At 37.1% G+C, this 16,359-nt stretch overlaps 1 protein-coding gene across 1 annotated transcript in view; it reads right to left on the reverse strand.

Moving 5' to 3' along the window:
* Positions 1-555: 555 nt before the first annotated feature.
* The window catches only part of PRKCI (protein kinase C iota), a 30,076-nt gene continuing 14,272 nt past the window's right edge, over positions 556-16,359 (reverse strand). The window contains exons 5-18 of the mRNA XM_059822960.1: positions 15,197-15,282; positions 13,707-13,847; positions 12,781-12,835; positions 12,035-12,093; positions 11,400-11,576; positions 10,324-10,421; positions 9,197-9,283; positions 8,467-8,602; positions 7,347-7,434; positions 6,044-6,169; positions 5,861-5,940; positions 4,726-4,815; positions 4,312-4,427; positions 556-3,172 (exon numbers count right to left, since the gene is read on the reverse strand). Of these exons, the coding sequence (XP_059678943.1) occupies positions 3,085-3,172; positions 4,312-4,427; positions 4,726-4,815; positions 5,861-5,940; positions 6,044-6,169; positions 7,347-7,434; positions 8,467-8,602; positions 9,197-9,283; positions 10,324-10,421; positions 11,400-11,576; positions 12,035-12,093; positions 12,781-12,835; positions 13,707-13,847; positions 15,197-15,282 (1,427 nt within the window). The 3' untranslated portion in view covers positions 556-3,084. The remainder of the gene's footprint in view (positions 3,173-4,311; positions 4,428-4,725; positions 4,816-5,860; positions 5,941-6,043; positions 6,170-7,346; positions 7,435-8,466; positions 8,603-9,196; positions 9,284-10,323; positions 10,422-11,399; positions 11,577-12,034; positions 12,094-12,780; positions 12,836-13,706; positions 13,848-15,196; positions 15,283-16,359) is intronic.

Below are 16,359 nucleotides of genomic sequence, written 5' to 3' on the forward strand. Positions count from 1 at the left end.
AATCTAAGAGAATACAGGGGAGGAGTTTAAGAAACAAAGGACGAAATCTTGCAGAAGTAAGCGCAGCAGATGAGAGTGTTGCTCTAAACTCCAAATCCCCAGCTCTGGCAGCTGAGATGATGTCTTAGAAGTTCCAGCTGAAAGAGGTCCTTGGTCAAGCAAGCTGGAAGTGCATTTTATATTTTACTTGAAGCTTTCTGTATCTGCACAGCTGGCTGAAGCCTCACTACTTACACTTTTGTTTCATCACTGGCATTGGAAGGAAGGATGGAACCTACAAGGATGCTTTTTCTCCACAGGGCACGATGAACGTAAGGCCTGCAAAGTACACTGGAGAGGGACTCGCATTCTAAGACGCATTTGGGGAACGCAGGCCGAGGGAGGTATTTCTTGGGTTGCTGTGGTCTATCCCAGTGCTATCTTCTAGAAGAAAATTGTAAGATTAGAACAACGGTCCTGTGAGACCTGGATAGTTAAGGGTCAGATGACAACCCCAAGCAAAGCCCAGCATTTTGCAGTATTTGTTTTAGAGGTCAACACACAGAAGCCTAATGTAAATGTTTTATTTAAAGTAAAAAGTGTGCACAAATAAAAGGAATGATTACACAACAACATTCAAGACCATATTCCATATGAAACAGGAAAATAGCAGTGACAATATTAACTAGCAGAGCACCCATAAGAATCCAACTCATATCCAAAAAGAAGGTTACTCCACATAAATACATCATGCTTCTGATGCAGACACTTTCTCCAAAAGACGAAGTCTACTGCACTGGACTGTTTACACCCAATGTCCCTTCTGAATATTTATGACAGTTGCTACATGCTTAACAATGAAAAATAACTGTTAATATCATGGCACTTCGGAGAAGATTGAAGTTTAAAAATGGATTTACAGTCATTTGTTTGTCACTTAGCAACATTCTTAATGGTTAGATGCGTAAATACAGAAAGTATCTTTTCTGTGACATTATCTATAAAAAAATTTAACTCTTGCTTTAAGCACAAAAGACAGTGTTTTACTCCGTTACTCTTCTGTGATGAATAGCAGAAATGCCCTTTCTTACATAAGGCCATTTTACTCAATACCCCGTATGAAATTAAGCCACTACAGAGACAAGGATTTTCTTCTTTGCTTTAAATAACTTCCAAGTTTAATTTCAGTTAAGTCCTAATGTCTAAACTAGTCACGCGGGTGTAGAAGTCAGAGGCTAAACAATTAATCACAACTTTAAAACTGCATGCAAGCATTTCACTTGACATGAACTAAACGTGCTGAATTTATTAGCTGCTCTTTAAAAGTAGGTTTACTCCGATATTTTACATTTGAAAATATACAACTCGAGTTTAAGGGAACCTGATTTTAACAGTGCGGAGGTTCAGTGTTTCCCTGAAATTGAGGCCCCTCCAATCACTCCCCAGTTCTGAAAACTCAGCCCAATACCCAAGTTTCCTATTCACGTTGCAAAGAAAAATATGAACTAAGTACCACACCGCGACACTACTGTGTGTTTGTGCAATCTCTCTCCTTGAAGCTAACATGTAAGTGAAATAAACTTACAGACACCAGAAGATTTGTACTATGAATTTACAGTGTTGCCATACAAGGATTTTTAAGGAGAGACACTGACCAAGCAGAAGTCTTATTAAAGGCTTCAGATAAGGTTTGCTAACTTGTGCTTACAGATACTTAGATCTGCTTTCAGTAACGTTTAGCTTGCCTTACAGCTCTTACTTATATAACAGAGATTATTTTCTTCAATGTTTCGTAATCCCTTTTCCCCAAAATAATAATAATAAAAAAAGTGGTACATTTGGCATTTCTTCAGCCTAAAACATTCAAAACTATTCCTTAAACATTAAAAATAAGACTTAGCTGTGCTGTATATTACACTGTTTACTAACATGAAATGTTAAGAATCACACCTCCCAAAAGTCCTAGTTTGAACCATTCTTTCAATTTATTCCAATTGCTTTACTATTAACTTTGAGTCTACTACCAATATTTAAGGTTTGTGATGACAAATCACCATCTGTAAGTGGAGAAGTTAAGGGAGTCATTGTGGACAGCACCTATTTTATCCTAGATGTGCTTTTTCCACTGGCAAAGTGGAATGCATTTCCAACAGTATGGCAGTAAGAGGAAAAAAAAGAAAACAAATGCCCTTATCTGGGCCATAGCTGTAACATATGCAGTTCTGATACAGTTAAGACGGCAAGTGTAAAAGCAATAAATAATAGTATGAGGTTCTCCATCCATCAATATTAGCTGCCCATTACTGCTAAGTTACACTCTACAGATTTTCACTTTTCAAAGTATTAACTGAATTCCATTTATTTAAACTGACACTTTATACCATGTACAACCCTCACTGAAAGGGACAGGCTCAGAAAGGCACTCTGTGTATCAGCGTACAGTTCCTAGCGTATAATGTCGGAGCAAAGTCGATTGATTCTAATATTGAGTTAATCATCTCCTTTTGGATAGGATCAATATACCCTGTGAAAGCAGCCATTCTTGACCCATTCAGTTTGAAAATCTGCTCTCCTTGCTGGCATTTCAATCTGAAAGGCAATGACATAGCTCTAATTTCTAAGGAGAACAGGGAAATCAGATGTTTAGAGAAAAGAGATTTAGAACTACAGAAGTCATAAGGTCTTACTTGTCTTGCTGGAGAAATGGAAGTCCTTTAACGATATTTTATTATATCCCCTAATGCAATTTGTATTCTTAAAGCAGTAAGAAAAACCTTTCCTTTATCAGAACGCAGTATTGGCAGATTATACAGCCAGACCCCATTGTTCAGTCAGGAGCCCCAGACACCAACTTCTATATTAAAATTCAAGTTTGGCAAGACTGTTGGAAAGTTTAACATTTTAAATCTGGCAGCCGAAGGTTCAAGCATAACAACTGTCCTGGATGACAATTAATACAAAAAGAAAATTAGTGAGTAATTCACACTAGGTGGCAAGGGTAAGATGTTCGGTTACTCATTTTATGCAAGTGCATCAAAATGAAGAGATGTTTATCCATGCAGAAACAAACAGAGTAACAATTGGCACAGTCCAGAAATGGAGAATTCAGACACATTCCTCAGCTGACATCAAAAGAGGATTTATATATTCAAAGCCTTCAAATTCAGACTGGTCAATCTTCTTCACAATATCACTATTAAGATTAAAAAACAGTTATTAGCTCAGCAAAATTAAAAAGGTAACAATATTAACTGATAGCTTGTCTTAAAATTTAGACTGGTACAGCAGATTGCAATGGAGAACATTTCCCTTCTTTCCTTTGTCCCTCTCTATCCTTACAGTTACCACTGATCTTTTTCTAGCCCCTATAATGGTAACAAAACACAAAACCACCCAGGAGTAATGACTGGCCTGCTCCCATGCACATATTCTCCCCACAAAGCAATCTGCAAGGTTTGCAGTTTTAAAACTTTCCCAAAACAGTCAGTTTTGTAAAAAAAACTGAAAACATTAGGACGTGACAGATACTGCACCTGCATCAGCAACTTTTCTAAACTTTAGTTGTACATTATGCATTTACAAAGGGATGAAGAAGGAAGTTGGATCTCAGACCTAATTAAGGTGCATAGGTAACATTTAATAATCACTGTTTGGGTTTACACACTACATGAACATTATACAAAACCCTAGAAAAATTCCTAAAATGCAAACAGCAGTGGCTCAGTCAAACTAGAAAGGCCCTCTCCCTCCTCATCCCAAATCAGGGCCCCCCAGGAGTAAGGAAATCACAAATCCACTACCAAAATCAAATGCATTATGATGTATTTTATCAAGGCTTTTCAGCCAGGATAATCTCACTTGACTACTAACAATTTAAAATACCTGAACAAGCCAAACAAAGCATCTGCTCTTGTTCAGAACACCCAAGATAAATTCAATCTAAACCCAACATTCTAGAAATATCATGGCTTAAAGTAATGAGAAAATAAACCACTTGACAAAACAGGTCTTTTCCTTCACACGTTCATTTCTTGCAGATGATACCACTAAAACTTGTAAAATAGCACTTATTCATCTTTCCCTGAACTAAGATTCCTTATAGCAACTTTCCCCACTGTTAGTTGATTTTTACATCATGCCAGAGTACAATACTTAATCCAGCCTTACGAAGTCTACCATGAGGACACCTAATAACATTTTCATATGTTAGTTTGGAGAAAATTCTGTTTACTGCTTTACATATACTCTGTGTGCTATAACTACAGCTATAAAATGTTGTTTTTTAACTCCTTCACTGACTTATCAGAACTTCTTAAATTCTACATTACTTACTCATCATCCGGAGTGAGCTGCACAGGTTCATTGGTGAACTGGGAATCAAAGTTATCCAGACCAAATTCTCCAGATATATTTGGTTTAAATGGAGGTACCACTTGCTTTTGCTCCATCTAAGAATAAATGCACTTAGTGACACCAAGAATGAATTACAACATATTGAATTCTTTTTAAACAAGGCTGGAAGTTACTACTAAGTTTCTTTTGTATCCTTTCTACAATCATTCTATTAATCTACTGTACTTACTGTGTGTAAAAATGTTAAAAGATTCTGTATTGTTATTATGGTACATCATAAGTTAAGAGCTTAAGGTTTTTGAAGTTTTTACGTCATCTCTCATGCTCAAAACAAATTATCAAGCCATCACTGTATACAAAGAAAAAAAGCCAAGCCAGCGGGCATTCACATACCAGATCCCAATCAACATTGCGAAAGAAGGGATGTCCCTGGATATCTGCAAATCCTGTTTGAGGATGGCAGCCTAAACGTTCCTTTGGATCCTGTGCAAGGAAGAAAATATTTTTAAGTGGGTGCCGTGGCCTGCATATGAATAAAATACAGATGCTACAAATTCTGTGAGAAATGAAACACCAGAGTTACAAGGGACACTGAAGAACTAAGTTAGCATTGTTTATTTTGGAAACTGTTCCAGTCAACTGTCTGAAATAGGCATGAATATACAGAAGCCTTTAATGGAATTTTACATAAACAACCATGCCATCTTCCTTCGTTTTTATTCACACCTGTTTAAACATACCACGTTTCAAAGCAAACTTGGTTAGATTACAAGTGAATTTGATTCTCGCCCCACCCCGCCCCTCCCTGACCAGGCTGACTATGCCAGGCAATCACACTGGGGTTGGTAACTGCAGGTTACTGATAAATACGGTGGAAAGAAGGTTATTTTAACAAGACAGTTCCATCTCCATCTATGCGTATGCACACGTGCACACACTACCAAGGAGTTGTAACAGAAGCAGTGTTCTTGAGCAGTATTACTTTCTTAGGATAATTTAACCAAATCTGTTTACTCCTGTACCTCTTTCTCCCCACTCATGTAACACTCACTAAATAAAGGCCAGCATGTGCTCAGACTAGTCCACTGCCACATACACACTTTTTGACTCTCAGGTTAGTTAGCTACCAGCAAACAGAGAACACATACTGCCTCTGCATTTCCCTCGATGAAGTCATCAGCAGTTGTCAAAGTGATTTGCTAAGCTTCTCTTTAAGAACCAAAATAAATCCAGTAAATTTGTCCAATTCCCCAGATTAAAGAAATTACTTGGAGCATTTCTATGCCTTTCAATTTGAAATTTACTCATGATCCCAGCCTGAAAATCCAGAGCATCAGGTTTTAAGACAAATATCTACAATAGGTCTCCCAGCCCCACTGAAATTCAGCTTTAGGCTCACACCTTTTCTACGCTGTTTCTATATATGGCAGATGAAGTATGTCTGCTACACATTGATTAGTCAACAGGTTTTAAAAAAAGCCGAACAGCTGCTCTTGAGAAGTCTTAGACAGTCCCCTTTAGCTCTTACCTTATTCAGGAAGCTCTTTAGAACACCTGCTGCTTTAACAGAAAGGGATCGGGGAATTCGGATCTGTTTTTCCAAAATTACTGCAAGAAAACAAGGTTCATATCAGCCTTCAAGATCTTTAAAGTTAGATTAAAGGTAAGCAGAAACAAAGCACTGAAGTGTAGGAACACTCATGGCACTTACCTTGGAAAAGATAGTCTTCCGTGTTCTGGTCAGGATTGTCAGAACTCCCAACAATATCAAATGGTGACCGGCCCGCCATCATTTCAAACATAAGTACACCGAGTGCCCACCAGTCTACACTGAAGCCTAGAATTCAAAAGGAGAAAACACCACTGACGATGTTTTGGAGCAAAAATACCAACACTTTTGGAGCTAAAGACAAACATGTTTTGAGAAGGAAATTTAAGTATTGCCAGTCTTTCTGATTATCTGAATAAAGGAGAGGTAACAATTGTAGTAGACATTACTTGGTTCATTGTGTGTGCAACAGAAGGGGATGCTGTACAAAGAAAAGGAAATGCAAAAAGTCTAAAGGTTGGTGTTAAGACCTTAACAAAGGTTTAGATAATATTTAAGCCTAGTCATTACTAACGAACAGTGCATTACCCAGGGCAGGGGATAAGGACAAGGAGGAAGTATGTGATCCTTAATAGCAGCAAGACAGTCAATTTATGGAGCTAAGCATATCTATTCTACTATTCACTGCTAAAGAAGAATTCCAGTAGCTAGGCTGGGACTGATAAGAGTCTGGTTGGCCTAGAAAGTTTGTGATAAGGAAGGAAGATGGGAAGCCAGTCTGAAAGGGACATTCAATCGAAGTAAGATGATAGATTTAAAAAAAAAAATATATATATACACTTTTTTAAAAATAGGAACTATTTGTAGAACTTGTTAAAATCTTAAGGGAAGAAAACAGATCAAAGATCTGCTTGGCTCAGTATTGGAAGCTTAGGAAGAAAGGATAAGTAATAGGAAATATACACAGCAAGCCTCCTATACTCTTATGTCTCTTGCTTCAGGAATCTTGTGGATTTCCTGAACAAGCAATTGCGTAGACAATTTAATTTTTAACACTGAGGTTTGTGAAAGAGATGTCTACTATCTAGACATCTTTGCAATGTATTTATACCTAATTCTGTTATTGCTGCCAAATATAGAGTTCCAAAACCGAACAAAATTCAAGACTGCAAGTATATCATTAGTAGCATCTAAAATAGTTATAAACAATAATAAATTTGAGAGACTCAAGCTATTCGTCAAGATGAAAAAAAATTTAAAATGTGGAAGGCAGGGTATCTCATTTGCTTGGTGTGATGTCTTCTGCCCTTTCCTTTGAAGGGTTTATCTACTTTTTCAGACAGGATGCTGAATTAAGACTGATCACGTGTCTAATGAGATTTGTATTTTCTACTGCTAAACAACTCAAGTAAGAAGTAAGAGACAAGGTGAAAGTTGTATGGTAGCAGTGAAAAATTCAATTTACCATAATCCTCTCCCCGGAGAATTTCAGGTGCAATATAGTTTGGAGTCCCACAGAACGTGCTGGTTGTGTCACCAGGCCTCAAACCCTCCTTTAAGAAAAAATGTGAAAATACTTTACAGTTAGCCAAAGATCCCACACTCCCCCTCTGCTAAGAGCTTCATTTTGAGTTAATTTAAGCATCCCGAATAAACTGCTTTTGTCTTAGTAAAACTATAATTAAACCTGTATGTAAATGGATACAAAACACTACTTGTTTCAGAAGAAACAGAAGTAGGTTGCATCTAAAGTCTCAAGAGGATGGCACATACCTATTGATGACAACGTCTTTTAAGGTTTTAGCTAGTAAGCTCCACCACATCTCCAACTATAGGCAAGTGGGGATAACCAAGGCATGGTGGATCAGCTTACATGACTGGGGCGTTGCAATGGACAGATACAAGATTTTCAGAGAAGAGCATGGGATGCAGAATGGGGGGGGTGGGGGGTGTGGGGTTACCCAAGAAGTTGTGCAGTCTTCATCCTTGGAAGTTTAAGACCAAATTGAATAAAGCCCTTAGTAACCTGGCCTGATCTTATAGCTTACCCTGCTTTGAGCAGGAGGTTGGATTAGACTTCCTGAGGCCCTTTCCAACCTGTATTATTTTATGCTTTTCAGTTACTTAGCCAAAATTATAGCATTTAAAATAGTTCTTAGATCAGCATAATGGCAATTCCATGGCAAAGTCAAACCTATGGTCCAGTGTCTTTGTATGACAAAAGTTTCTCTACAAAAATGGGAAGTGTCATAGAATCCAAATGGGAGCAAGCGTGACTGATATTTTCATCTCTTGCTCTTTTTGAAATCAAGCTGTCTTGACTATTTCAGCCTACCCCTCCCAGTCAAGCTGATACAGCAGCTTTATAAAAACATAAACAGTGTGTGTATATATATACACACATGTAGTCTGTGCTCTTTAGCATTTTTCTTTTCTCCATTTGTAGAAGTAAAATGAGTATACAGCCTATCTGCACTGTGTATAAATGAATAACTTGAAATTTTACATTTAAGTCTCTACATATTTTAATCTATGACAATTTCTTAATCGTTGATTTTACCGATTAGCAAGGAACTAGAGCTTACCTTGCACATGCCATAATCTGTGAGTTTAATATGCCCTTCAGAATCTAGTAGCACATTATCCAGTTTTAAATCTCTGTAGATGATCCCTCGTTCATGTAAATAGTTCAATGCTAGACTAATTTCAGCAGAATAAAACCTAGTGTAGAAGGAGATATTGATTACTCAAGTAATCAAAACCTAAACCACAATAACATAGTCTTGGTAGTATGATACTTTTCTAAATATAATCCCATGTATTCCATTATTTTTCATCAAAGAAGTGGATAAGTTGTTTATAATCATACAAATGTTTCTATCCACAGTCACTTGAAAAATTATTTTTAATTAATATTAATGTCTACTGAAATCACCCCTTTCATCTCACCATCTGAGATGAAGCATATGCACGAAGAGCTCAGCATTGCCTGGACAGCTGGCAGTGGTTGTTGCAAGAGAAACACATTGATATCATTAGACTTTTTAAAAAAGTACCACAGAAGTGTTTTTCTAGAGACAAAATTCAGAATCAGACTGGAGTCACCTAGGGTAATGCTAATGCAAACAATACCTAAGTGTTTCCTATTACAGTTCCTCCTTGAAACAAAAATATGGTAGCTTGCAGCATTAAAATGAGGATGCAGTTTCACATTTCTTAAATCCTCAACATCTGGAGAGGATTTGCTAGCTCATCATCATAATCTCTGCACTACTGCACTGTGTCAGAAAACCACAATCTGAAATTAAGACATACCTGGCATGCTCCTCTGGCAGCTTTCTCTGTCTCTGCATATGAAACATTAGATCTCCTCCGTTTACATACTCTATAACAAAGAATAACCTGAAATACACAGGAGTTTGTTACAAATGATTGTATACAAGGCTGAAAGAGGTTTGAGATGTTACAGGCCTGTTATCGAACACTGTCAATTCAACTCCTCCCAGCTCTCTGGTAATATGGCTGGTTTCACCATTTCCCCTCGCTTTGAATAAATTCCCAAAGTTAAAACTCAAGTATACGAAGTTTCTCTAGATAATTCCTTTATTGCTAAAGGAAAGTAAGTAAGCCTTCCCACATCCCTAATCCATTACAGCTACTGCTTGTCATTATTATTACATATGTGCCTATATAAATAGATCCACATCAGTTTCTATACACAAACCAGACAGAAAAAATTCTCATTTTACTTCCTGATCCCTTTAATTTCCTTTGTTTGTGGTTAATACTGTTAGTATATTACAAAATACTCGTTCTTCTCACTTCTCTCCACTAGCTTGTCACCCTTTCAAATAGCAAGGATGTTGTTTAAATATACAGTAACTACATTTTATATATACTGAAAATTAATACTGTATAGAATAGTAATCTACTCATCTACTGCAATCTCTTATCCTATATATAAACACACAGGAAAATAATAATTTTCATCTCTATTACCCTGTTTTCCTTTTTAAAATTCAGATACTATTTTCCAAGTCTTGCTCAGAGACTTGTCTTCAGAGGGTCCATGCAAGTTTGAGATAAATTTCCTCATTTTTTGTACTTCTGATTTCTCTCTCCCTAAACCTTTTTTTCCTCCCACTCTAGGTTCCGTCTTCTACCTCATATTCCTAAGCCTTTTTTTTCCTGCTAGCTGTACCTCTCTTCCTGTCCAGAATCCTTCCCATCATACCTACCAGTACTTTACATTCTTTTGCATCTTCCCAATCTAAAAAGCTTAGACGATGAACATGACCTTTTGCTCATAAAATGCTACAATGATTTACAGTACATTGACTTTCGCTACCTACCTAACAATTAATGCTTTAAATAGGCCTTTGAGGTGCCTAACAGTATATTTTTTGAATAAGACTATCTTCTTATTATCTTATAACCTTTACCTGCTTTCTGTCTGGAAGCAAGAGTGTAGTCCAACAAGAAAGGGATGATTTGAAGCCTGTTCAAAGACGTGTTTCTCTGTCTGAACCCAATCAATATCCTATTTATTTAAGAAAAGCGACATTCAGAAAAGGATTGGTGCACTTCTTTAGGTAAAGTACTAATGACAATTAGCAGAAAGATATTCAAGCGTTTTGCTGTCCTCATTTTACTTGCAAGAAATTAAATATTACATAGTTCTCCAATGTGAAGCAAGACAATTTAGCATACTCTTTTTTTTTCCCTGTCTGGAGTGTCCTGTACTTTTAGCCTGATTGTGTAACTACACTTGGGAATGCAAAAACACATCTATAAAAACAAAACTGGTATGGACAAATGTAAAGTAGCATCAAAAAATGCAGAAGAAATCAATGGATCAAGAAATAAATGCAAAAGCTCTTGGATAGCAAATCACAGTCACGTGCGTCTTCTCAGAGTAGCCTAAAGAAACACAAGGGAAATCTTCAGCAACAATAGATGTTTAGCAGTTTAATACTGCAATTTCTGACAAGTTTCCACTGATCGCTGTACAAACTACAAATATTGTTAGGATGGAGGTCGGATTTAAAGAGCAATTAAAATAACATTGTAAGTTCTCCTTTGTGACAAAAAAATCAAACTTGAACATACGAAAACCAGACTCCACCCATTTCTTTTTCAGCCCAGCAAGCCAGTCTATTAGGAGAGGTATGGAATACTGCTCCAAAATAACGAAGCAAGCCAGGCTTATTAACTCAAATACTGCAGGAGCACTGCTGCAGACGGTGCTGATCACAAAAGGAGACACTGACAACAGAGGCAAGGAGGCTCATGACAGAAACCACTGGCACAGGAGGGCGGCTGTGAGCTATCAGTCTGTCAATGAAGACCTCAAAATTGGTTATCTGTCCTGTGAACCTTCTATAGCACAGTATGCGTAAGAAACTGCATGTATAATTTTCAGTTGTGTTGCAGACCCAGAAGTCTGGCTCCCACCTTGGGGCAGATACTGAAGCTCTTTGGAAGAGTTGCCTGATTTATTGATAAAAAGCTTGCCTACCTCATCATCATTGACGAGCTCTTTCTTTACCACTTTCATTGCATAAATCCGTTCAGTTTTCTTCAATCGAACAAGCAGTACTTTAGCATAACTGCCTCTTCCTATAACTCGGAGCAAATCAAAATCCTGAAGACCCAGACTGGAGGAAGCTTTGCCACTTTCTCTAATGCTCATTGCCTTTTGATAAAGAGAATTTTAAATTAGTAAGCAGGCTTACCAATTTTAACAACTGCAAAAGTTAGCATTTCAAACAGAACAGCAAAATTAATATAAACAACTGATTTAATTAACACTTGTTTTTCTTAAAACTGCAGTGTCCTGGAAAGGAATGTGAGGGGAAAGGAAGGAGGCAGAGGAGACTTGGCAGATAAGAAACAAATGAAACTGGAAGAGTTTGGAATACTTTCTGTGTCAAAAGAACATCTATACTTTCCAAATCAAAGCACATCTCAACTCAAGGTTCAAAATAAAAACAGCTTGCAAGCCATACATGCATACACCTGAACGAGAAACTCAAATGTGCTTTATGTACTAGTTTTCAGTTTGTGACAAGTTAAATTACTAAAATCTTGAAATTGAGAGAGACACAGGCTTTAAGATCTCTGCATACAGTTAGCATGGTTACAATACTTTACCTCTTTCTCTTCACCAACATGGTCCAAGCTCTCATGACTTGAGGGATTGTACGGAATCACTAGAGGTGCAAGAAAAATTATTAGACCGATGTGACACACCAGTACTTTCTTTTGCCTTAGAATTTCCACACACAACAGCTCAAAGAGATATACAATTTAAATACACTTATTCTAAGTATTCAAAATGACAGTTTTGAATTCTTTTGCAATACTGCATTAATAATCAGTTATGGCTAATACAAAACCTTGTAATTATATCTGGAGACCTCTTCAGATTAATCTTGACTCCACACACAGAGACTCTTGTGCAGAACAGTGTTTTCTTTGGTTTTTAAACTGATCATCATCTGTATCCAAATTCAAATGTTAGGACTATCACCCTGATGGCTACAAGAACAAACTTGTTTGGCTACCGATGCAGTAGAAACCCTGCTAATTCTGCTAAAAGTACTTCTTGTTTGTTTGATCAGAGCATTTAAAGTACTCAGCTTACTGATGGAAAAATGTGACTGAAAGCCTAAATGCTTCCTTTTTAATCAAGTTTCCTAAACTGGTAAGATATGGCAAACTGAGGAATTTTTATATTTATAGCCCCCTCAGCATTAAGAAGTTATCTTATTTTTTCTTGTTCTATCAACAAAGGAAGGGTTTTTAAAATACTTGAAGTTATTCTGTTTCGTTTTAAAACCCAAAGTTCATGTTTCAGCAACTTACAGTAATTTAAAGAAAAAAATTCTTGATCTCACCTGATTCTACGTTATCTGGATGCACTGATGATGGATCCATAGGCATTATTGGTTCCTGCAAATATGCACAGGATTTTTGTAATAGACTGTCCAAGTGTGAGAGACATTATTTTAGAGACAATAAATGAAATAAATGAACCCTGAGGAATATAATCTAGCTACTTTTTAACTTGATTAGTCAACATAGTTACTGCTCTAACCAGTACACAGTAAAAGAAACCACTGCAGTCCTTATTTTACCTATTTTCCAGAAGTTATGACACGTTTCCAGAAGCTGTTGAACCAAGACAACTTAGTACAACAGAGAAAAGTATAGCAGATGATAAATGAAACAGAAATGCTCAGGTACTGCAGCAGTACATCTATTAGTCAAATGAATTCACAAAATGTAGACTTGTAGCTGTCTGCTTTTAATATTAAACCAGGAGCAGTAATCATCTAAATATTTCTGGGGACTTAAGAACTAAAGATGATTGAATTTCTTGGGAGAAAAGTCAAAACTTCTGCACTTCACCTTCCTCTGCTGTAAAATGGGAAACAGTCTACTAATCTAACATGTTTAGAGAATTTATTTTACCAGTACCTCACTTGGAGGATGCAAAATAGTGTGTGTGTGTGTGTGTATGAGCCATGTAACAATATAGTGAAGGATGAGATAAATATCACTTATATGTTTATATTTGACACAGGAAAAAATATCCGGTGTGAAAGTTAGACTCCCATCTTGCCACTAAATTGCCATTCTGCTAAGTGATTCCCAAACTTCCTTGCAAAGTGTCACGGTAACCATAAAGAATGATGTTTCACCTGCTGTGATTATTTGCAGAGTATAGTTTGAAAACCATTAGTATAAAATGGGCTTTTTTGTTTGATTGGTCAGTTGTTGTTGTTTTTCAAAGACAACTTTTCAGGTAAGTTTTACTTACTGGTTGTAGTGTATGACGGCCACATTCAGTATTGACAAGTTTGTGACACTTCTTGTGAACAAGGAGTTTGCAATTGATGCATTTATATCCCTGGCGACCCAGGCCCCATATTCGGTCAGTGCAGATGGCACAATGAGCTCTCTAGAACGACAAATCAATAAAACCAATTAAAGAGCAAAACTAAACAGTAAAAACCGTTCACCCACATTTTCATTAACAAAGAACATCGGATAGGAGATCAGAGAGATCCCTACTGAATTTGCCACTATACCAAGAGTCTGTTATCTGCAAACTTTAAGAACGAACAAGCAGATACAATACAAAGGAGCTCAAAACTTACAACTGAACAATAAGCAGCAACTGCCGTACAGAAAGCATGCATCTACACGGAAAGGTGCAGGCGCAGCCAGCCTCTTCTGCTGCACACAGAGCCAGAGAGACATGAGCCAACTCCAGGTCAAAAGCATCGCAGCTGAATCAGCAGGCTGCTGTGACTAAGCTAATTTGCTACGCATCTCGTCATCTCTCTGTGTAGACGAGTCCTCACATTGGTACAGAGGAAGGCAGGAGAATAAAAGCTTCAACACATTAAACCACCGGATAACAGGAAACGGGAAGATCACCACTCACTGAAGGACATTCACAAAACAACTCAAAAGAACCATGAAAACAGGGTGCCTACAAAAGCAAGAGTGGAAAGTGATTAAACTATGGTGCCTTGACAGCCTTTGACCAGGAATAGGTCAAAAAAAAAAAAAAAAGCAGAAGTTAGATATGAAGGATGCTCAAGATGAAGTTTAGTGGAGACAATCTCAAGCATTAAGCACACAATACACTAAGCTTAGAAAAGAAGGGAAGATTATTGAAGCTGTCAAGGAACCTGGCTTACTCAAATATTTTGGGTTTGGTTTTCGCTGTTGCTTTTCCCAAATACAACGGATAGCCTTCTTGGTCCTTAGCTAATTATATTTGACCATTGCTTCTTGAAAATATTACAAATGGTTTGTTATTTTCAGTCGATTACATGCCATCATAAGCAGGCTGTTTGGAGAAACATCTCAGTTTTTCATTTAAAAGTCATGAAAGAAAAAAACCTGTGCATCATAAGTTGAGTTCAGACCTTTTTACTCCCAGAACTTGAAGAACTGAAAATGTACTCTCGGCTCATAGTCATCTAATGCCAGTGTTCAAGTTTGCCCTCTGGGAAGATTTTAAGGGAACATGAGAGCATTTACATAATTGATACCATGGTTTCAGAGTATATGTAAAGTGAATTGCAACCAGTTTATTTTTTTTCTATTTTAAGTTGCAGATAATTTAATAATGATTAAGTTTCAGGAAACTACAGGGTTACCAAAAGTCTACATGCTATAGACAAACAACAAAAATGAGAATAAAACTACCTTATAATTTTTCAAGGCAGTGACATTGTAATTACGAAAGTAAGACATCCCTGTATCATGGTTTTAAGTACCCAACAAGAGTCTCACCCTGTTAAATCGTTTGGCTTGGAAAGTGTGACCATTTGCACAATAGAGCTTTCGCCACCGGCGGGCGCCTCGGCGATAAATGGATTCTAAGAGGAAAAACATACGATTATATCCATAAAAATATAAACACAGAACTACAACATCTTCTCATGGACCTTTCTGTGTAGAGTGATTTGCAGAGTAGTTTCACTCCTGCACCTTACAGCAACACAGAGTTATGTTCTAAGTATCTCCTTCATTTTTTAAATTTTGGAGAAAATTTGAAGTAGAGTACCCTGATCAACTCGAAGTTAATTCTGCTTTTCCGAAGTATAAAAGGAACAGTGAGTCAAGAGAAGGAAAACTGCCCAAACAATACACTTGCGTGCAAAGTATGCACCTACCTTACCTAAACTTGGGGAGGAGCTGTGGGGAAAGGGAACAAGGAAAGAAGGTGAATTTCAGGAGCATGCCCTGATGTATAACGTTGCTTGCATAAATTCTCCAGTGTTTTAGATCCACAGCTGCCACTGTTTGTTTGGGGTTTTATTTTTTTTATTTTTTATTAGAGGCATGTCAGGAAACAAATTGAAAACTAGAATATACAAAACTACACTGAGTTGCAAATCTATGTCAGATTCAGTCTGCAACCTCATTTTTTCAGAAAAGCAGCATTACCCATACTGCCAAAGTTAACTTTTAAGCATGCATGTTTACATTTGTCCAAGACTTGGATATCAAGCTGACAGATGTGTGTGTGCATAACGTACACATGCTCTTTTACAAAACTAAGACAGAGCAAAAATTACCTCTTTAATGTGTAGTACATTAGCTAACATAACCCAAAGGTTTTTGGAGAATACTCCTGATAGCACCCAAATATCATTTTAAAATGAATTAACCACAGATCTCTAAATGGTGATACGACAAGTCATTACCATTGGTTACAAGCCTTTGTTCACATTAGTCAGCCAGCAACCTGGCAACTACCAAAAAGACAGGAATAGGATAAAAAACTGTCACGATAGAAGAGGCAAAAGCAAGGAAAGCAGAGTGACATGGATAGTTAATAGGAATGTGAAATGCTTATTAACAATGATTCAGAAATGACGAACAACACTTAAGTTTAGCAAGACTTTCTATTCCTTTTAAATATTTAATTTGTAGAGATCTGCATTATTAAT

The sequence above is a fragment of the Gavia stellata genome, chromosome 11 (genome assembly GCF_030936135.1).
Source record: "Gavia stellata isolate bGavSte3 chromosome 11, bGavSte3.hap2, whole genome shotgun sequence".
NCBI lineage: Eukaryota > Metazoa > Chordata > Aves > Gaviiformes > Gaviidae > Gavia > Gavia stellata.